Source organism: Ceraceosorus guamensis (assembly GCF_003144195.1).
Source record: "Ceraceosorus guamensis strain MCA 4658 unplaced genomic scaffold IE81scaffold_17, whole genome shotgun sequence".
Lineage (NCBI taxonomy): Eukaryota > Fungi > Basidiomycota > Exobasidiomycetes > Ceraceosorales > Ceraceosoraceae > Ceraceosorus > Ceraceosorus guamensis.
The window spans coordinates 207,037-227,610 of NW_020290012.1; the positions used below are offsets into that span (position 1 = coordinate 207,037).

Below are 20,574 nucleotides of genomic sequence, written 5' to 3' on the forward strand. Positions count from 1 at the left end.
GAGCGCGGATCGCAGGACGTGCTTGCGCTCCTCGTTCGAAAGCTTCCATACGACAACATCGCCCGCGCGTCCTTCCTCGCACCACTTTCTGTTTCGCCATCGCAGTCGCCGCACCTCAAAGGTTGCGCGCGCAGCCAGCAGCCCGGCACCGCACAAGCAGTCTTTAATCACGCACCACACAGCATCCATCATTTCTGGTTCTTCTCCATCCCATTGCACGCTCCATACCCAAGCGATATCAGTACCTGAAGACTTCAACTTTCTGTGTGAGTCCAAAATCCGAAGCGCTCTGCGGTGTTTGTCATGGCGAACTGCAATCTCGAATGATTTGAGAGTCAAGTCCGAGATGGTCGAGCTGTATCCTTGAATGTCGGTGTCCTGTATGGTCAGGAGCGTCCCATCTTGATGGTTAGGGTGGTGCATGCGCGCGCGCGCGCGCGCGCGACCGTTGCGAGGCGCCATCCACACGCGCCTGCCTGCGCCGACCGAACCCTCACGTACGCGTCTGCACGACGCGATCTTCTGGAGTTCACAATTGGGGAAAGCTCGAACACTCTACACTCACGACTCACACATTAGTGCAACTACGGCTGCCTTGTGCTTGAATTCGTTCGTGTATGCTTCTAATCCGATCAGCTCTTGCCTTGGTCTCTTCGAGCACCATGCAGGAGAACACGCTATTGACCATCCCTCCTTTCTCACACCTGGCCAGAGCGCGGGCGTCCGCGCCTACAGAAGCCGTGCTCTTCATCCCATTGCGCTCGGCTTATGGTGGACGCTGGTCAACATGAATCTGAGCGCACTTCTGACTCCAGGCAGCAGTCCGGCATCCGGTAGCGCATCTCAGCCGACACGCCCTCGTTCGACCCGTCTGAGGCAGAGCTCCACGCATGAGAATCGTCTCAGGTCATCGTCGGGGTCGCGCTCTGCTCGCGCGGACGTCATCAGCTCCAGCAAGATTGCCAACCATGAAGCTGATCCAGATTCTGAGCAGGCAAAGTCTCCTCTGCACAGCTCTAGCGAAGCTTCGGCATTGATTGCAAAAGATACGGGCTCGGAAAGCAATCATGACGGCAAATCCGCTGATGGAGATCAGAGCGCGAGCACCATGGCTGGGAATGAAGCTGCTGCTGATGCAGTATCCGGTCAGAATGGAGCTGAGCAGGTTGTCGAGCACCAGCAGGAAGATGGCAGCTCTATCGAAGGCAGTCAGGGCATGGATGAAGACGAGGACGACGAGTCACAGGGTGAAAGTGGGGAGTCAGAAGAGGAAGAGGACGAAGAAGCAGAAGAAGAGGACGACGATGACGACGACGATGATGACGACGATAGCGATGGAAGTCGAAGTATCGAAGGTAGCATCGACGCTGAACGTGATGGTGGAGCTATGTCTTCTATGCCTTCGCAACGAGACGGTGAGCGCACCGGAGCGAACGAACAAACGACAAAGAAGCGGGCGCATGATCGAGATGCCAGCAGCGGCGGTGGATCCTTGGGGCAGTCAGGCACCAACGACGCAGCTGAGGAGCGAAATGCTGAAGGCACTGCTAGTGCACCTCATAGACCTGCCGTCAAGAGACGGCGCCGCTTCGACCGAACTCCGTCGCCGGGCACAATGCTGCCACCCGCACCGCCACCCAGGCCCTCCATGCGTCTTGCACTGAAGGCGACTCCTCTTGACCGCCCGACCGAAGATGACAAAGACTACCTGATCGACGTTCACGAGACGATGCTCGAAAGTCTCAAGGAGAGCGGCGGTCTTTGGGCTGTTTATTGGCTCGAAAAGGCAAAAGCAGGTCAAGGCCCTTCCACGGTGGCTGTGGGCGCCAACAATGATCCCCGACAGGCGAGTGGGAGCAGCCACGCTGCTTCGACCTCGACTTCTGCCCTAGCGCCTCCAGCTTCTGTTCCAGCGCCTCCTGGTAATGAGGGCGTAGATGACCTTCCACCCGAGCTCCGAGGGTTGCTGAACAGACATCAACCAGATGAAGCAGCAGCAGCACCAAGGCAGAGGAGGAAGCGAGTGGACGGGGATAACAAATACGACGTCAAGGACGACTTCGTCGATGATTCCGAACTGCTTTACGATGAGCCCACTCACAGAGGCCGACCCCAAGTAGAGGGCTTTCACGTTAGTATCGGGCCAGTGGTGCTGATCGAAGAGCCCAAAAAATCGACGAGAGGCTCAAGAGCAAAAGCTGTGCGCGCGGCCGGTGTCGAAGGAACAGACTCGGCCACAGAGGCAACAGGCTCCACAAATGCGCACACGCTTGCCGCGAACTCTGCAGCTTCCGTCGCTGCAGCTGGAGTCTACTACGGAGCTGGGTCTAGCACGGGAGCAAGTGGCAGTACGACCAACATGTCGTACTTTGCCAACCGTATGTTTGCGAAGTATGCTCTGGACAAGGATCTGCTTCCTCCTTTGCCGCCCCAGAGCAGTGATGACGCCGAGATGAAATCATCGGGAAGCAGCAGCGCTATGGGCATGAATAGTCTGCTGAATGGCTCTCACGCAGCAAGAGGTCAATCTTCTCCCGGCACACAGGCGGATCCCATCACTTTTGTGGATGTGGACGGCGACGATGAAGATAACGAGCCAGCTCGCAATCATTACAAGGAGATCCTTGACCGTAGCAACCACGTGGGTCTCACGAAAACCAACAAGAACCCCGTGGCCGCAGTTGATCCGAGGTTCCAGGTCGCCATCAATCAATTGAAGGAACAGATTGAGGCTACAGATTGGAGCAACAAGAGCAAGTTTCCGCCTAGCCTGAAACCATCGCTGGTGGAGTTCGCTGGACTGGCGGTACAGCTTGGAGAGTACAACGACAATTTCTTCCATTGGCTTCCCAATCTCTTCCCGTACAATCGGTTCACCATGCACGTAAGTCGCCTCGACAGACGTCGTTGGACCGCATTGCCCTGCTCGTCCAGTGATCTGACACTGTCTCACATCTTTCGTCTCAGAAACTCACCAAGCGCGAGTTCTATCTCAAGCACATCGAAATGTTTGCTGAGCTGCAGTCGGAGCACATGGACAGGCTCAAGACGCTCGTTGAAGCTGCCATGCCAGAGCAGCAGCAAGCCTATGAGGCTGCCCTCGCAGGCTGGCGTCATCGAGGCTCTCCAGACCTTATGGACTCGTCTGGCACGGACGGGCCTGACGACGCCAATCAGGCAAGCCCTGAAGAAGGTGAGGAGACAACGCTCCCAGGCCCGTTTGTCTGCGCTCTTGTCTGATTCGTCGGTGGGACGATCTCGCCCTTTCCCTTCGGCAGGTCCGCCAGAGAAGAAGTGGCGCTGGTCAGATCAGATGAAATACGAGGTGGCCATTTGTGTCACCATCGATGATGCTATGAGCGAGCTGACGAATGAGAAGATGTGAGTGCGATGCAGGTTACAATGTTTGGCTGGCCGAACATCTTGCCGAAGAGGAAAGACTGACACGAGGAACTCCAGTGTCATCGAGGGGGGCGAACCCAATTCATCCAACATTTCATCCCGAAAGATGCTTTGGGCAAGGCTTGCAGAGCTGTGGCCGGAACAAGGATGGGCCACTTCGACCAGCATCTCCAAAGAGTGTGAGTAAAGGACGGCGCGAGGACCTTTGTGTCGTGCCATGCTGACTTTGAGAGTATACTCGATCAGATGCGCTTATTAAACGCAGATTGGATCGCGCCACTGGAAGCGCTGTAGAGGCGTCTGGATGAGATGAGGCGGCGATCTTGCAAGGACCGGAAATCGCATCCACGCGCAAGAGCGATCCATCCATCCATCCATCCATCCATCCATCCATCCATCCATCCATCCATCCATCCATCCATCCATCCATCCATCCATCCATCCATCCATCCATCCATAGAGGAGTCGAGGGCCCGCGCCATCAAGAGACGCAAAGAATCCCACAGACCCAACTTTGACTAATATCGCTTGTATCACCCAACTATCCCAACGACCAGCCGCTCTCATCGCCCATGTGCGGAATTCACACGCTAGTCCAATATCAGTTTACATTCCAATGTGACTCGTGCGCATCACGAGGGCATGTCAGACCCGCCGTTTTTGGCCGACGACAGACGGTGTCGTCTGAATTCTGTCAAGGAGTTATAAATTGGGCCTGTGTGGAGTGTCGAGGTGGTATGCTACTCGATGTGAGATGTTACAGCAGAAGCGCAAATTACAGTACACGATATGGAGCAGCAGAGAGTAGCTGCTCTTTGCGAAGACAATTCTGAAGACGGCAGAAGCTCCAGCGTCAGCACTTGACGGGACCTCCTTTCCTCACTAGAGCCACGTCGACTCGACAGCGTGGCCACTCACCAGTATGCATTGCTCCATCCATCGCACGTCCACAAAATGCTTTCCACGCAGCTCTGGTCTGCCCCGAATGTCGGTACCGAGCCGAATCAGCTCAGCTTCCGCGGGGAACAGAGCGCGCGCCCAGCTCGCAATCTCGCGTTCCGACCCTTGCTCTCCTGTATTGGGAACGCCGATGATGTGCGTGACGATGAGGCGAGAAGCAATGCTGAAGTCATGCACGATGGAAGCACCGTGACGAGATGCCTGCGGAAGCAGCAGCATCAACAGTAGCAGCAGGTCAGTCGGACGTGCACATGACCGCTGACAGGCGTGCCTCACCAGCTCTCCGAAGGTCTTGACTCGTCTGCCGTACTCTCCGACGATGAGAAAGGTACAGTCAGCAAAAATGCTGCAGTGAGGAGCAAGACAGCGTAAGCTGCGATATTCATCGCCAACAAATTGCAACCATTTAGGCAACGCACGGCAAACCAGACTTGACCGTTTTCTTCTTTTGAGCGCGTCGCGCAGGCTGACTGCTCGGTGCCGAAGCGTTCTCGTTGCCAGCGGTACCAAGTAAGTTTGGCTCGCTGAAGGATCTATCCGCAATTCGAGACCTTTTGGAGGCAGATGCTGCCTCCCTCTCGATGGTCGCATTGCTCGATGGCGCATTGTTCGAAGGGCGCTTGCCGGATCGGCCAGCAGCAGAGTCTTTGGCGGAGGTACGAGCAGCCTTTGGACGCTGACTGCGCTTTGGCAGGTGATGGTTCCGATTATGCAAATGGGAGACAGAGGGATCGTCTTCGTCAGATTCTGTGACGCTATCATTCTCCGGAGCGTCGACCTTGCTTGTGGTAGCAGCCTTGCCGCCCTGGGTCGAAATTTGCATTCTGCTGCTCGTCTTCGATACCCGAAGCATGGCACTAGCATCGTAGCGACGTGGGATGCCACGAGAGCAAATTCGATGAGCGGTTTCGGCTTCTTCGTCTGCTTGTGACGATGCATCGCTTGTTGTATGCACTCCTTCGGACTCAGTCTCGGATACCGTGTCGGATGCCTCGGGAGGCGGCGGGGGCGATGGCGTCCTCTTTAGTCTGCCTGCACGGTGCTGTGTATCGTCCGACGCGGCTTGACGAATCTGATTTTGTCTCGCAAAGCCTGTACGCGGAAACATGCGTGATTTCCAGCCGGGACGCACCTCTGCAGCCTCCCCTGCTGCTGCTTGCACATCTTCTAATCCGCCTAGGCTGGGATCGGTGACGTCAGTAGCGAGGTCTTGAGTGGTAGTCCAACGGAAGTCGCCAGGCGGGCCACGACGACTTGCTGAAGGGGACTGGAAGTCGGTCTGCATAGAAACCCGAGCTCTCAGATCTGCTATCTCCTTCGCCAACTGAGCTTTGAAGTGCTCCTGCGCTTCTTTGAGGGCGCGTAGATGGGCCCTGCGGCTGATTGTCGGCTCGGCGACCTCCTCGTCGGCCTGGTTCCGCGTGCGACAGCCTGAAGGCGCACTTTGGCGGGCGGGACTTGTAATGTTGGTGGCGTCGGGCAAAGCTCGCTGTATCGATGCGGGATCCCCACATGGTGTGTCTGTGCTGACAGACTGATGAAGTAGGCTGAGGTCGGGATCAGGGCTCGAGGGCTGCAGTGTGACAAGCGATAGCTCGTCGTCAAATGGCATCGGCACCAAATGACTGCGATCCGCGGGCGGCATGAAGCGAACGCCTTCAAAATGTGCATGTTGAGGCGGAGGCCTGCCAGCGCCGAGTCTGATTCCTTTGCGTCCAGTGCATAGGGCCTCAGCGCGTGTAGAAGTCGTCCGAAACTTGTCCTGTGCCGATTTACCGATTTCGCAAATGGGCCGGGCTCTATCAGTAGCGGCGTCTTTCCTGGCATGGCCCGTCGTGTCATTCCCTGAACAGCTGGGTCGCGGGATCGGATCATCAGGCAAGACCGCGAAGCGCGGAGATACCTCACACGTCTGTGAGCGTGGTTGCTCGCCCTCTCCAGCCGCGGCAGAACGAGCTGGCGGCGCCACGAGAGCTTGAGATACTGCCTTTGATGGCATGCTGACCAAAGCGCCGTCCTTAGAGCCTACCTGGCAATGCATTCGAGCGCATCCTTGACTGGCTCCCATCCCTACGTCCTCGGCAGTCGCTTCTGCTCTGCACTCTATAACCACTTGGGAGACGTCGTGAGACGGCCTTGAGCGGCAGCGTCCAGCATCGAAGCCTTCTTGAGTCCAAGCATCAATAGACCTCCACTGCCCTGCTGTAGCTGCAAGCCCCCCATGCGCCATTTTGCTAGCGCGTACTCTTTCCACTGATGTAGGTGTGCTGGATAAAGGGATTTGAGTGCGGACCACGAGAGTCGCCTTTCTCGGCCCGCTTGCAGGTTGATCAAGGCTTTCGAGACCGATCGGCTGCGCACTGCCACAGTCTGGCGCTTCATTTTTGGAGGCGCGGGGTGTCGTCCGGCGCCTCTTGATTCGCATCTCTTCCAATGAGGGACCTCCTGCCAAAGGTCTCACCGCCCAAGGTGATTGCTGGCGTCGAGGCCGAGCGCTAAATGGCGCGTGCTTGATGGGCCAGCTTCCTTCACCGGTATCGCTTGCTCGGCGTTCTGATCCAGCGCACGTGGCGGGCGTAGACTTTGATCGATGGCTACGCGGGTCACGAATATCATCCTGGTCGCCAAGAGCGAGTGCCACCGCTGCTTGACCAACCAAGCTGCTCTGCAGGCGATTTAGGCACAAGTCCAAGTTGCTCAAAGGTGCCTCTCCGAGGCGTCTTGGCGCGACAGGTGGCTCAAATGTACTTTCATGTAAGTCCTGCCTGTGCAAAGCATCGAGAGAGGCCAGCGCCGCATTCAAGGATGCGGATGTCGTGTTGTCCCAGGTGAGTGCATTCGCAGGGCTAGACGGGGCTTCTGGAGCAGTAGGGCCGGTGGCATGGCGATCCAAGCCTGGAGCTCCGAGCTTTACAGCGGTGTGCTGATCGCTTGATCGGAGTCCGGAAGGCTCTCTTTGCTCCTCGGCTCTGTCGTCCGGCTCTGAGTGGCGTTTGGTGGCAGCGCCGCTTTTAGACGGAGCATTGCCAGCGCGGGGCTGCGCTTGGCAAAGGCTCGTGTGCGCCGCTCGCGTCGACACCATGTGCACTGCAGCAAATCGCTCCTCGCCAAAGAATTTGCAGGTGTAGTCATCTATCGAGCATTGCGGACGGCTGACTCGTGCTGGTGAGATGGATGATCGTAGCGATATAAGCCCGTTGAGAGAGATGAGGCGTTGGCATCTATTTACACCGCGAACAAATTAATGCGTCAGCAAGCGCGTCGTCGCGGGCGTGCGGCGCGCGCGCATTCCGCTCAGTACTCTTGGTCAGACAGCTCACACGTGACGGGTCGCAAGGCCATTCTTGATTGGCGTGTCCCACCAGCAGAAGCTCCTCATCAACTCTTGACTGTACCTACGGTTCGTAGCTGACCTTTCAAAAGACCATCACCAGATCGGCCATCACAAGTAGCTGCGCACGAGGCCATCTGAGGTGGCGGACGATCCAGATTTTTTCCGCACTCCAATTGCAGAGCGACTGTGACTCTTGGCTCACTTGACTCAAAAGGCTTTGAGTCGATCACGTGAATGCATAACGATTCTGGAAGGTGTCCGAGCAGGTGATGTTCAGAGTGATTCAAACTCATGACTGTCGCAACACCTATGAAGAGCTGCTCGAACATTCTGAATATTCTTGAATTGTGGTCGATCAAAGCTTGAGACACAGCCGAAACGCGACTGGCCTACAGACCGAGACAGGCACTGTCACTCATTCAATCAGATTCATCATTGGGGGGCTGTCCGGGCCATGTCAATCAATGCATCGCCGTTGGACGTCGCGATCGGGGCGTGAGACATTCCCACCGAATTCCGAGTCGAAAGCCCGGATCGAGCGGCTGCCATGATGCATGGCTTTATCGATCCAGCCTCCATGCACCCGCACGGCCCCGCTTACTTCCTGTTCAACCTAGCTAGGATGGCAAGGTGCGGGGACAGTTTGAGGTCTAGCCGCGAGGGAACGTGTTGCTACAGTTGCTCGTGGATGTCCAGTCGTGAGTCATGAATGTCACACAGACCGAATGGCTGGCTGGCTGGCTGGCTGGCTTCTGCTCACTCTCTGGCCGAGCAAGCCTCGATCGATCGGAGTCGCATTTCCCACGCGCGTCTACGCACCTCCACAGCCCACGGCCGGATGAACCTCCTGCTGAACAGTCGCAAGTGGCGAGTGCATCGGGCTTCCCGCAGCGGCTTGCTTGCATGTCACTTTCATGCTGGCTGCTAAGGTTTTTGTTGATTGTAGGCGCGAAATATGAGCTTGCTGGTCTGTACGGTACCACCCCAGCTGCAGTGATGGTCGGATGTTTAGGGATCCGAGCAGATGGACGCTCGATGGCCAAGAGGGGTGCGGAGCACACGTTTGCGCAGATCGAGAGTGCCTCGGGCAGCGCATGAGGTGCGTTCGAACTTGGTACGCCTCTCGGGGGCCCACCACGGGCCTTGCGCATACAGTACCTAGCACATCATCAACTCCTGCGTTCGGACTGACAGCATCAAAGTAGCCCGAGGGGGATTTGAAGCCCGCTTCAGAGATGAACTCATGCGCGGCAGCAAGTCACGAACGGCAAGCTCGGCTAGGTGAGGACCGACGAGCTTAGCATGCATCCCTTGCCGCTTTATCAATCCTTGCTATTCTTGGTCTTCCCGCAGCTGATTCTCCCCCGAAAAGCCTGGACCTCGCGCAAGGGGCGATGCGATCCTGTGTGGTACACTTTGTATTGTATAGGGACGTACCACGGAGCCACCCGGAGTGCATCTATTGCTCATCGTCTGCTTGCTTCAGGCGAGCGTCGCTTGAATCAAAACCTCGCACGGGCCGCAGCAAGCTTGCACACAGACACTCACACCCCTGGCTCGAAAGCCGAGCGCTCGAATAGATGGCAGGAATGATGGAGAATGCTATTCAAGATTGCATGCTGTGTCTGATGGCGTTTGCGGACTCAAGGGCCGCTTGATTGGCAGATTGGAAAAGGTAAACTCTAGTAATAAGTGCATACAAAGATATAACTAATCTATACAGGGTGAGATTTGCCTAGAGAGGCGTGCGAGGCTTAGGCGAGTCGCGCATGACTATACTCGGAACTTGCAGGAGATGAATCACAGGTTGAACATGCAGCGGCGTGCGGGTGACTTTCAGGTGTCTCGGCTCTCGTTCTCATCCAAGAAAAGGCCCATCGAGCTATGTTGGACAAAGTTGTAGGGCGAGAAGCCAGTAGGTGGCATACCCGTGGCACCCTGTTGCAAGCTGTACTGAACATGACGGTCCATGACTGCTGCGTTGTCCTTGGTTGCAAAGTAGTCATTGGCCGGGGCGGTGCCATTGTCGCTCATGCAGTCCATGGGCGAGGGGAGAAGACTACTGGCAGCAGTCATGGCGCTGCCCGGCATGCTGAGACCCTCACGCTGAGCGAAATAGGCAGTGCCGGTGGTGAACGAGGGCGTATCGTCGGGGCAGTCCGAGGTGTTGCCGCTGGCATCGGCGTCGCTTTCGGAGTCTTGGCCATTGACGGCGCTGTTGTCGTGCGTTTCCGTCGTGCCGAGACTAGAGTTGGCGCAGTGCACCTCGTCGGCCGTTTGTGGTCGTGCAGTGTGCTGTCTTTCGTGATGCCATTCAGTCTCCTGCGCCACTGGGCCGAAGCTTCGTCTCGTGGCCGAGCGAACGTGTTCGGAACCGTAGCTCGGAGTCCTGCTGGCCGGAGACTGGCCCGAAATGGAGCCACGCTGCGTTGGAGTGGTGTTGAGCGCAGCCTGGCGGAAAAGAGGTGGCAAAGCAGCTTTTTGTCCCTCGTCGACGTCGACCATGGCGAGAGCGGCATTGGCAGTACCAGCCTGCGACGCATCGGTTGTGACAGTGCCGCAAGCAGAAGATGTCAGACGTCTCATGACAGAGGTAACGCGTGCACGACTGGGGGTCGACGGAGTGGCGGTCCCAGTAGCAACCAGGGACAAAGGTGGAAGAGCGCGTTCACCATTTACGCTTTGCCAGGCAGAAAGTGACTCTGCTAAAGGCTGCTCGCCGGACACGTTGCGACGTGGAGTGGAATGGTAGGCGAGGTTGTCGCTGGCGCTCGACGGAGACGCTGATTTAGTTTGCGCACTGCCTGGCGTTTGCGCAGGCTGGGAGCGGAAAAGCTGCTGGGTTTGAGATGCATTCGACCACAACGCGGCATGTTGACCGTGAAGCTGCTGGTATTGAGCCAATTCGGGCGCCGCAGGCTGGGCGTAGTCGATCGATGCCGGAATGCGACTGTTGCCAGATTGATGCAGAGAGCTGTAGTTGATGTTTCCACCGTGCTGGAAGCTAGTGAGACCGTGCTCGACGTCAGGACGAGCCATCTGAGAGTAGGCAAGTGAGTTCGGAACCGAAGCGCGGTGATGCTGGCTCTGATTCAAGCCCTGTGGACCCGCACCGTTGTGCCTGTACACGATGCCATCTCTTCCAGTGTAGACGAAGGGATCGAGGTCGGCAGGGAAAGCGTATTGGGCGTAAGAACCTCCGAAGCTGGCGACGGGGCCATGTTGACGGCTAAGAATGGGCGCTGATGAGCGACGAGCATCGAAACCGGCTTGCATTCCACCGCCAATGTAGGCGTCTGGGACCAGCTCTTGCTTGTGCGCTGGGGTACTGTTGGACGAGTAGTAGCCGGAGTCCTCGTATGTCTCTGTAACTGGCACGTGGCTAGAAGTGAAAGAGCTGGATGATGACGTGCTAGTCATAGCCACACCTCCAGCGCTGGCCTGCGTCGTGCCTTGAAGGCTGCCTTGCGCCTCGTCGGTGAGGTTGGAAGCCTTGTTGACGGCGGCAGCAAGCATGCGTCTTCGAGACAATGTCGTGTTAAAGTGATTTTTGATGGAGTTGTCTGGCCTGCCCTTGAGACGTTTGCTCATTTCGGCCCACTTGCTGCCGATGGTGTTGTAAAGGGACAAAATGATGGCATCCTCCTCTGGCGTGAAGGGTCGACGCGTGATGGACGGATCCACGTGATTGTGCCAGCGCTCGCGGCACTGCTTGCCACTGCGAGAGCCCATGTGCTGAGCGATGACAACCCAGCGTTCAGCGCCGTGCTGACGGACTAGGCGGAGGAGACGATCGTCTTCGGCTTTAGACCATGCTCCTTTGACAGCGGGAGGTCGGTGAAGCGATTTCCAGCGCGATTGACATTCTTCCTTCGAGTGCTCGCCACTTGGGAAGGCGAGGGACATGACGCGTGCCCAAGGCTTGGTCGTCGGGTGAGACCCGAGGTCGGGCGAGTCGAGCGCTGCGCTGCCAGTCTTGCCGTTGTGCTTGCTCTCGTAAGAGACTTGAGCGATTGCTGCTCGAAGACGATTGTCTTGCTCTTGTGTCCAGCTTCGAGCTTCGGCTCTGGCGTGGGCCGAGGCACTACGGCGCATCGGATGAGGTTCCGCTCGAATGGCAGTCGCAGGCGCCATGTTGAAGTGTGGGACGGACATGTGCGAATACTGAGGTTGTTGCATAGCTGGCTGATGTTGTTGACTAGGCTGAGCGCTTTGATATAAGGATGTGTTGGCGTATGGGTACGGCGGTGCACTGCTGGGCGCCAGAGCACCGCTCTGCTCCCAAGGAGATGTCGCTTCGGATCTCGCGTACTGCTCCGGCAACGTCATGGACCTTGCGAGCTGGGTAGACGTTGTCAGAGGTTGACACCCACGACGTTCTGCCAAGCTGGAGGCATCATAGTAGCCTGTGGTGGACATGGTGTGTGTGTGTGTCTAGAGCGCATGTTGAGGCCTTACGTGAGTAGAATGAAGGCAAGGTGGTTCGAAGACCCGACTCACTTGTGCTAAGCTATATGGGGGCGATGGTGACGAAGATGTGCTTGGACTTGATGGAGTGGAGTGGTGGTATGGCAGACGAGAGAGCAATGTTGGGAGAGACTGCCGATCACTTCAGGTGAAGGTGTTGTTTGTGTACGGGAGGATGTGGAGCAACGAACGGTCGTTGTGAGAGATTGAGAGGGCAACGTCAATTGTGGGCGATGAAATGGGTGATTGGGGCGTTGCTTGAATGCGAAGCTGCTCTTTATGCCGTTGGGCAAGGAGGTGAGGAGCAGAATGTGCGTTGTGGGACGTTGAGAGCGGTACGGTTGCATACCTGACGCTGGCGATCTGTACTGTCTCCGCTCTTGGCTTCTTGCGCTTGAGCAGTGAGAGAGCAGACTGAAGGCACTGCGGGTCCGGACAAGGGCAATACGCACTTCGCTCCGTTCCGTTCGAAGCGGTCTCTGCGCCGGTCAACTGACGACGTTAGGCAGAGCTGGCATGGCGATCAGTTCCCAGCGTCATGCGCGCGAGCGCAAAGGCCAGACGTACGTGCAAGTCGACTGTGGGAGCATGGCGCCCAACCTAAATGGGAAACATGGGCACTTTGGCACTTGCTTGCTAATTAGGTCGGCATCAGGCGGCGAAGCGGCTCAGTAAAATGTTGAGTTGGCCCTTGATCACAGATTGGAAAGAGTCCGAGTGCGGAATTGGCACAGGCGGGCGGGCTAGGTGAACTACGCGCGCAGATGTGCCTGTGCGTGTGATCCGCCTAACGCTGCTGCTCGATGTCTAGTCTACGGCGTCTGCTCATCGCTTTTTCCTGCCAAGAGAAGGAAGGACACTCGCGAGTCACCACAGTCAAGCGCGTATTTGTCTGCGCATGTCAATGACTCTCATGGTGGCGGCACAGCATCTCGGGCCCGCCCTCTCCAGGTTGGCCGGCCGGGCGGGCGGGCTGAGGCCAGCAGAGCGCCATGCAATGACGGTCTGATTCTTGTGACTGCGATTCGGCAGCAGCGAACACGGGCAAAGCGCCCGAGGTCCGCTAAAGACGAGCAGAGGCCAGGGGTCGAAGGGGGGCGAGAGCAACACCTAGCGACCGTTGCAATGGAAACGCGCAACGGCTGCGGGCTGCGGGCTGCGGGCTGCTTTGCGCATTTTGATGCAATTGCGATCCGCAGAAGCTTCAATCGAGATTTGAATCGTGTACGTGTGATCGCGGTGAAGAGGGCGAAGACGCGGTGATAGCAAGGGCAAGTTTGAGGCGACAGTCGGATATTCGACGCATACACAGTCACAGCTCCGCCGCTGCACCATACTTACTGTACAACTAGTCCTGCACGCGTACGCTAGGCAAGAATTAAGCTTGTCCGCCTCGAAAAGGGCCCGAAGAGACGGGTCAACCTGGCCCCGTCGTGTTGAGAGCCCGACCCCTCATGCACATCCTGCATCATGCAGCTTGCGCTAGGCTCTCGATCACGCCTGCTGTTGGCTCGATGGGGACTGCTCCTGCTCCAGAACAAGAGCTAAATAGAGAGTTCGCACACCGGCTTGCGAAGCTCCGTAACCCGCAAGGCGCATGCGTGCTGCGTGTGCCTGCCTCATCTATACGAGCTACGAGCTTTCAGCTCTAGCTCTAGCTCTAGCTCTAGCTCCTGTCTGCGGTGTTGACAGCTGAGCAGAGCGGCGGAACTCACTTGTGTGCCGCGACGCCGGAACCGTGGGAGCGAGTCAAAGTCAGAAATGGGCGCGTCTTATTGGTGTGTCTTCATCTACGCCCAATGGGGCGCAGAGCCTTCCGAGAAGGTCCGCGTACATTGATCTCATGGCGTGCAAGATTTACTCTTCTGAGTTAATCACCTCACCAGATCTGACGCTTACCGCGCCCCAGCTATTCTACATATACAATAATGATGACCTGAGCAAGTGTCAGCAAGCAAGCGGAAATGAACTAAATGAGTAGCTGTTACCGCACCTCGAGATTGCATGGTCTTCACCTGATTGCCTTTCCACCAATTGCTCCCATGGCTGGAAAGGCGCAGCTAGGATGATCGAGAGGCCAGATCTAGACTCGCGCAGACGAGCCGAGCTGAATGCGCCGGAGCTTTCAGACCGAAGAAGACGGCACATGCAGCGTGACCCGTGCATCTCAACGGCTCGATGAGTGCCAACGGCCTCGCGGCCAACGACTGGGGGAACCAAGGAGGCAGCCATGGAGAATTTGCTAGCGCGCAGCAATGTCCCCAGACGCACGTATTCCCATCCGTGGTCCATGAGCATGCTTGCTCATTGCCTCTCTCTCTGCTCCTCAATCACGAATGCGCATGGTCATCCATCGGCTTTTGCTTGAGTGCCCGCGAGAAGAAGCGAGCAGGCTGCAGCACCCCTGCTGGCGCGCGGGAAGATGACCGCGCGGCTCGCATGCCCGATTCACATTCAAATTCACACAGCATTCGTGATAGCACTGTCGGGCCACAGCAGCAGCAGCCATGCCAGGTAGCCCGTCTTCTGCTGGCCTGCTTGGCCCGCTGGCCCGCTGGCCCGCCGCTCTTTGGCTCTCCATTATTGTTACCACCTTTGCCAAAATGATTCAAAGCGCGGGGGCAGATTCGAGCCTTCACCTTGCGTTTGATCTCGAGAAAGCAACACTTCTGACTAGAAGCAAATTTCATCCTGCACGGAACTCCAGGCGACCCGAAGTGTGCTGAAGTCGAGTGGTCAGCCATCGCAATCTATATGCCAGACAACCTGAATCTTGAAGATACATGCCGCCTCGAGCCGGGTCATGGCTGCTCAAAGTGAGAGGCAGCTTCCGCACAACATGAAGCTTATTCCGATGGCTGCTGAGATCCGCCTACATGTACTCTTGAGTTGGCCGCGACTCACCAGGCTTGACCCAAAGTAGTATTCCTTCGGCCAATGGGTGAGTCTGTAAATTCTCTTCCGTGAAATCAATTTGCGAAGAGCGTTTCCACTCGTAAATGGGCTATGACATGATGACCTTGGATCTTGGCATGCTCATCAGACAGCAAGCACCTGCCCTCGGACGCCGGTCCCCACGCTGATCACCTAGCTGATGATCATCAACCGTGACGCTGGTGACACGCATCTCCGCTCCAAATTGATCACTCACGACTGTTATCCTGCTTGGCGTCGCATCTGATCCCTTCACTCACGACTGATCATCCACTCAATCCCCATCTTCAGATGGGCTTGGAGCTATGTACCATGCGCGGCTGACAAACTGTGCTGAGAGTTCGACGCTAGATCGGAGCATCGCATGTATGTAACTCGTAGCAGTAGCGGCACATTGGTGCGTGGACGGCCAAACCCAGCTGGGGCCTAGCTGCAGCCGCGGGTGAGTTACAGCGGTGTGAGTGTGCGCACTGTGGTGAGAAGCTGACGCTGTAGGTGTCGTACTCTTCATGGCGCAACTCGATACTCAGGCGTGACCAGCGACAGCGCTCACGATGTGAGCACTAGGCTCAGCAAGGGTCAGGAGCCCGCTTCTCACGATTGTGGGTTCGGGCTCGGGCTTGTGAGCGACTCGGAGACACGATGTCTACTCGTATGCCAGCGAGCCCAAGACATTTATGCCGCAAGTCGTAACGATCGGACATGAATATAGAGAGCAAAGAACCAGCAGGAATCACTGGTAACGCCGGAGTCAGACTCACGAGTCGTGAGTGTGAAGGCCGTGTACCGCATGAAAGCTGCTCCTCGACCACTTAAGCTGTAGGAGGTGTGTTTACAGATGCATGATGGTTCCTAGCCCGCCCGGCCCACCGCGCACGCGACTCTTGAATTTACAATCGTGAATACAGCAGTACCTGCTGCTGCAGCAGCGCTTTTCGTGCAGCAACTGCACGGAGGTCTCCAGTGGCTGAACTAGCGAAGCGCGGGCCGCGTGCAGCCGCAGCATGCACATGCACTAGGCCCATCCTTAGAAGCGAGTCGATCGAGTTGCGGACCTTTGCAGCTCGTAAACGCACCTCACGCCAACAGCCCAGCAGGGAGTTGACTCAAAGTCGGTTTCGTTGCTTGCATTCGCGATTCGTGCTGAAACGGTGATCAGCTAGAGTGCGCACCAGAGCAGAGCACCGGACCGCTATTCTGCGCTACGTATGCGCTCACGATCAAGTCGTGAGCGAGCGCGGGCCCGGAGTCGCGCTGAGCCCGTGAAGCGGCTGGTCCGGCGGCCGTGATGACGGATCCAGCTGCTCAAGCGCCTCGATCGCCAGGGCGATCGTCGAGTCCGTGATCAAAGCTTGGCCTCCTCATGCGAGAACAGGCTCTGAGTGATCCATGCCCCACAAGCGCCGTGAACTCGCATGTTACGCTTCACGCCAATGGAGAGCCTAGACCACGGCCAGGCGCTGGGAAGAAGGGCAAGGGCCATGGCGGGCGATAGCGAGGCGAGGCGAGGCGCTCAACAGGCCGCGAGCTCCAGCCCAGCCCGAACTTGCACGTCTTGTGCAGCTCCGTGGCAGCCCGCTTCTCAAGTAATTTGCGCCCTTTGCGGCGACAAATGTCTCCGCTTCATGTTCTGCTAATCAGTCATTCGCGAGTCGAGGAGTATGACCTTCTCTAGCAGCCGGGTGCCAGTAGACCAACAAACCCAGCTCTCAGTCTCCTGATTCGAAGGCGGTCTTGCGGATGGCTCCTCACTTGCGAGCGAGAGGTCGCACGTCAAGCCCGGACGATGTTCCCACGACCGTCAGACCCGGACAGAGAGTGTGTAATACAAGCCCGTGCAATGTTTCGTGATTGGACAACGCAAACATCCGAATCTCTTCAAACGCCGAGCCGAGCGTCGTGTGGAAAAGCTGGGGTCGAGATGGAAAAATGTTCCACGCCAGTCACCATATATGCAAGAAATTACTTAATCCCGAATGGGCAAACAGCGCAAGGCGAGATGGCCATCAAAGTTGGCCCAGAGCGGCGGCTTCAATGTTGTCCCTTACATTTGTGAGTGGGGGAGTCAAGCTGGCGCAATTGTGAGACTAGCCTGCGCGGTATTATTCAGAGTGCGGTGGTCTGCTCCGCACGTCGAGTGGGGTGTACACAAGGAGCAATCAATGCGTGTCGAATCTGCTTGCCGTGAGGCCATGCGGGGGCAACGTCAGACGCTGCGCGTTCCGCATTCATACCATCCAAGGAGCGGCTACGACCGCGTGCGACAAAGACCTCAACACTGAGTGTCGAGGCACCAGTATGTTTGAGCAGCACGATCGTCAGCGACGTATACACCGTCAATCGAAGCAGTCCAAGGCGATGTGAAAGCGAGACGGTGCAGAGCGGAATCGTCCTATGCTGATGATCCCTTCGGTTTGCTGGGGCTTCGAACGCCTGGCTTCAAAGTCCCAACCGAGTTTCGGCCTTTGTCTCACGCTTGCGATGTCGATCTGTCGACGATCATCGTCGATTAAATCTAGAAGACGATGCCATACCCTCAACCGCGCTCGCGTGAGAAGTTGTGAGTTGACGCGAAGAGCGAGGAGCAAGTGGGAGATATATTCCTGACTAGCCTTCACCGCCGCAAGTGAGTGCCCATAAACAGTGGAGTGCACCTTTAGCTCTTCCAGCGATGAAGCAAGATGAATGTTGGATTGCGCAACCGAGAGAGCTGGCTTGACCAGTGAGCTGCGGAGTTCGAAGCCAAAAACCGAAGGAGCACCGTAGAATAGGAGTGGGCGATCGCCTGGTGCGGTTAGCGAGACGCCAAGCCAAGGAATGAACGGTCTTTGGAGTGACCACAGCTCCAGCAAGCGCGCTGAAGCTGCGTGTGGTTGTTTGCCATCCCACGATCTTTTCGATCGGACGTTTTCCAGGCGCTTTGTCTAATGTGGCGCAGGCAAACATTTTCGTGAAGGCCTTAAGAGACGCCGAGCTTCAATGAATGACTTGATGTGCCAATGGCATGGACTTCAAGACAGGGCTTCCTCCAACGGCATCGCCACAGGAACGGCCGCTCCTGCGAGGCCAATCGCGAGGCTGTCGGAGCGCTAAAGTACGGTGGCCACCTTCACGTGCGAGAAGACGAGTGAATGCCTACAATGCATGGCAGCGCCGACCTTGTAGGGTATTGATGAACGCTCGCAAGCACGCTTGGTCAACGCCGCCGATCGCTAGGGGCTGTTTGCGGATACCTCCCGCTCGTGCAGTGTATAAGCAAGTCCCAACTTTGGTCGAGATCCGCACAGCTGGAAGGTCGCTACTTCACTCAAGTGAGTCCCGAATGTTCTCGATCGGCTGCGTGGCTGCTTCATTAACATCCTCAGTTGTAACTTGTTGTGAGGTCGAAAGGTGATGCCGATTCCGCTGCTGGCCGTGGATCATCTCCGCCAGAGGCTGGCTCTGCCCATGGTCTTCTTGGACATTCTAAGCGTGCTCCCCGTTCTCATCCTGGCCGTTCTGCTGCGCTTGCTCTTGAGCTTTGCGACTTTGGTCTTGCTCTCGTCGTTCGCGCTTGTGACGATTACGCGATTGCCTGTTCAACCTTTCAATATCGTACGACTTGAGCTGACGCTGGAAATCGGCGAAAGCTCTTTCACTATGCCTTGGCCAATCGAAGGGCGCCGCGTCCGAAGCTTTGTGCGTCACGAAGTCCTCGAACTTGGGCCTTTGCAGCGGCTCTTCTTGAGAGGGACGACCTGCTGCACCAACGGGCACTGTCACAACAGCAGGTGCTGCGGTTGCGGTCCCCGATGTACTAGATGCTGGCTGAGTTCTCGCAGGATCGCCACTCAGCTCTGCATCCTGGTCGTGGGAAAGGGAAGACGCAGTGCCTGAACTCATGGCAAGCCTATTCAGGCCCAGATGATTTCTAAGAACCCCTTTGGCTTTGGCTGCAGGGACGTATGGTGAGGAGGATGAAAGAGCGAAGGCTCGCTTTGACCTCTTCTCGGAGAGGACGGACAGATACGTAGCTGAAAATCGGATCGCAGTGAAGTAGGGTCAGAAAATTTCACACAGAGGTCCGCGTCACCGGAATGAGGCGGCAACAGCTTCCTGCTTCCCCTCGCATCCTATCAGCCCGCGTGCATCACTACTGTGCAGGATAGCTGGTGTACTCACCTGCCACAAGAGCGGCACTGATTTCGAAGCGATCAAATGCGGAGCGCTTTCCGAAGCCGCGTTTAGCATTCATTCTAGCAAGTCGCTCGACGCTTGCCTGGGTCGGATCCGATCGTGTACGTGGCTCGTCTTTTCGCTTGCTCTTCGCACTTTTGCGCTTTGGAGCGTCGACATCGTCCGAAGCATCCGAAGCAGAGGCACTGCTCTCTCGCGACCGTAAAGGGCTTTTCCCCTTCCGACGCTTGTTGGGGCGCGGCTGTGATCGCGAGCCATCCACAGCATCGTCGGCAGAGGAGTCAAGACCTGAGCCAGCATCTCCGTCTGCACCATCCGATACCTCAACACCGTGGTCGAAAGCCTTGGAGCCTCCACGGCGGGGCGCGCGTCGGCTGGTACGTCGCGGGCTGCGGTCCACCTCTTCACCGGATGTCTCCGGGTCAAATTCGGAATTGGCAACGCTTTCGGACAATTCCTCCTCCTCTGAGTCGTCGTCTCCCTCTGTGGTGTCCTGGTCGCTGTGTGCGGGGTCATAATGCATGCCCCAGCTCTCTGCATCGCCTATCCAGCGACCTTCAGGCCCGCCCCGTCTGCTCTTGAGCCGCCTCTTCTTTGCACCATTTTCGGTGACGTCGCGATGATCCGATACTATGGTGGGTGCATGTGGTAAATGAGACCGAGCAGAGTAGTATGCTGTCGCTTGCGAAGTGACTATCGAGACCAGTGCCTAGCATATGCGAGCGAATACAGTGTCAAGGGGGGTCTCTTTGCGTGAGCTCGGACTGGGTACATCCAGGGTGCTTGGCAATGCTGAATGAACTCGAAAGTAACCACTTACTCACCGGATGAGGTAGGCGCGATGGGCGAACGACAGAGTGAGAGCTAGGCAGCGCCTGCGACGAAGCACGCTGCTCCTCGCCGACAAGCTGCGGCGTCGGATGTCGTTCCGTAGAGTGTGCAGATGCTGAGCTAGTGGATCGCCCACTCGACTCCGAGTTCATTGCTGCAAGAAGCGCTTGCTCTGGGCGTGAAGGTAGATGTGAGCCACAGGCCTTTGATGATCGAGTTTCAATTCGCGCTCGAAGCGAGGCACAGACAGGGTTGAGAAGGCACCTGCGCCTGGCCTGTCCGACGCTTCGCACAGACCCTCCGTCGGCACGCCACTTGAGCCACTGGGATGTAGTCACAAAGGCTCCCGTCTACCCTCTTGCCTTGCATCGGAGCCGCGGGGCCTTGCCATCCAAAGCTTGAATCTTTGAAAATCTCAGCCCGGCCATTTGATATGGTGGGATTCCAACTCACGACTGCTGCGGAGTCCA

The 20,574-nt window shown here is 56.9% G+C and overlaps 5 protein-coding genes across 5 annotated transcripts; 2 read left to right on the forward strand and 3 right to left on the reverse strand.

Moving 5' to 3' along the window:
- Window positions 1-787: 787 nt before the first annotated feature.
- On the forward strand, window positions 788-3,710 carry IE81DRAFT_346327 (hypothetical protein; the record flags this gene model as incomplete). The annotated part of the gene is made up of 5 exons (XM_025516030.1): window positions 788-2,884; window positions 2,968-3,193; window positions 3,279-3,381; window positions 3,460-3,581; window positions 3,649-3,710. 5 exons carry the CDS (start codon window positions 788-790, stop codon window positions 3,708-3,710), a joined length of 2,610 nt encoding a protein of 869 aa, XP_025370887.1.
- A 989-nt stretch (window positions 3,711-4,699) lies between these two features.
- IE81DRAFT_67132 (hypothetical protein) lies at window positions 4,700-7,957 on the reverse strand. The gene is made up of 2 exons (XM_025517528.1): window positions 7,683-7,957; window positions 4,700-7,583 (listed from the first exon to the last, which is right to left on the reverse strand). The coding sequence occupies exons 1-2, from the start codon at window positions 7,739-7,741 to the stop codon at window positions 4,769-4,771; spliced, it is 2,874 nt and encodes a 957-aa protein (XP_025370888.1). The 5' UTR covers window positions 7,742-7,957; the 3' UTR covers window positions 4,700-4,768.
- A 444-nt stretch (window positions 7,958-8,401) lies between these two features.
- Window positions 8,402-9,294, forward strand: IE81DRAFT_340579 (hypothetical protein; the record flags this gene model as incomplete). Its single annotated transcript, XM_025515617.1, has 2 exons — window positions 8,402-8,977; window positions 9,050-9,294. One exon carries the CDS (start codon window positions 8,402-8,404, stop codon window positions 8,792-8,794), a length of 393 nt encoding a protein of 130 aa, XP_025370889.1. The 3' UTR covers window positions 8,795-8,977; window positions 9,050-9,294.
- Window positions 9,295-11,215: 1,921 nt separating this feature from the next.
- IE81DRAFT_276122 (C-Myb R2r3) lies at window positions 11,216-11,521 on the reverse strand (the record flags this gene model as incomplete). Its single annotated transcript, XM_025511465.1, has 1 exon — window positions 11,216-11,521. A coding segment is annotated over one exon (306 nt), but the record flags the coding sequence as incomplete, so codon positions are not given.
- A 7,041-nt stretch (window positions 11,522-18,562) lies between these two features.
- On the reverse strand, window positions 18,563-20,256 carry IE81DRAFT_346330 (hypothetical protein; the record flags this gene model as incomplete). The annotated part of the gene is made up of 3 exons (XM_025516031.1): window positions 18,563-19,110; window positions 19,259-19,982; window positions 20,098-20,256. The coding sequence occupies 3 exons, from the start codon at window positions 20,254-20,256 to the stop codon at window positions 18,563-18,565; spliced, it is 1,431 nt and encodes a 476-aa protein (XP_025370891.1).
- Window positions 20,257-20,574: the final 318 nt, after the last annotated feature.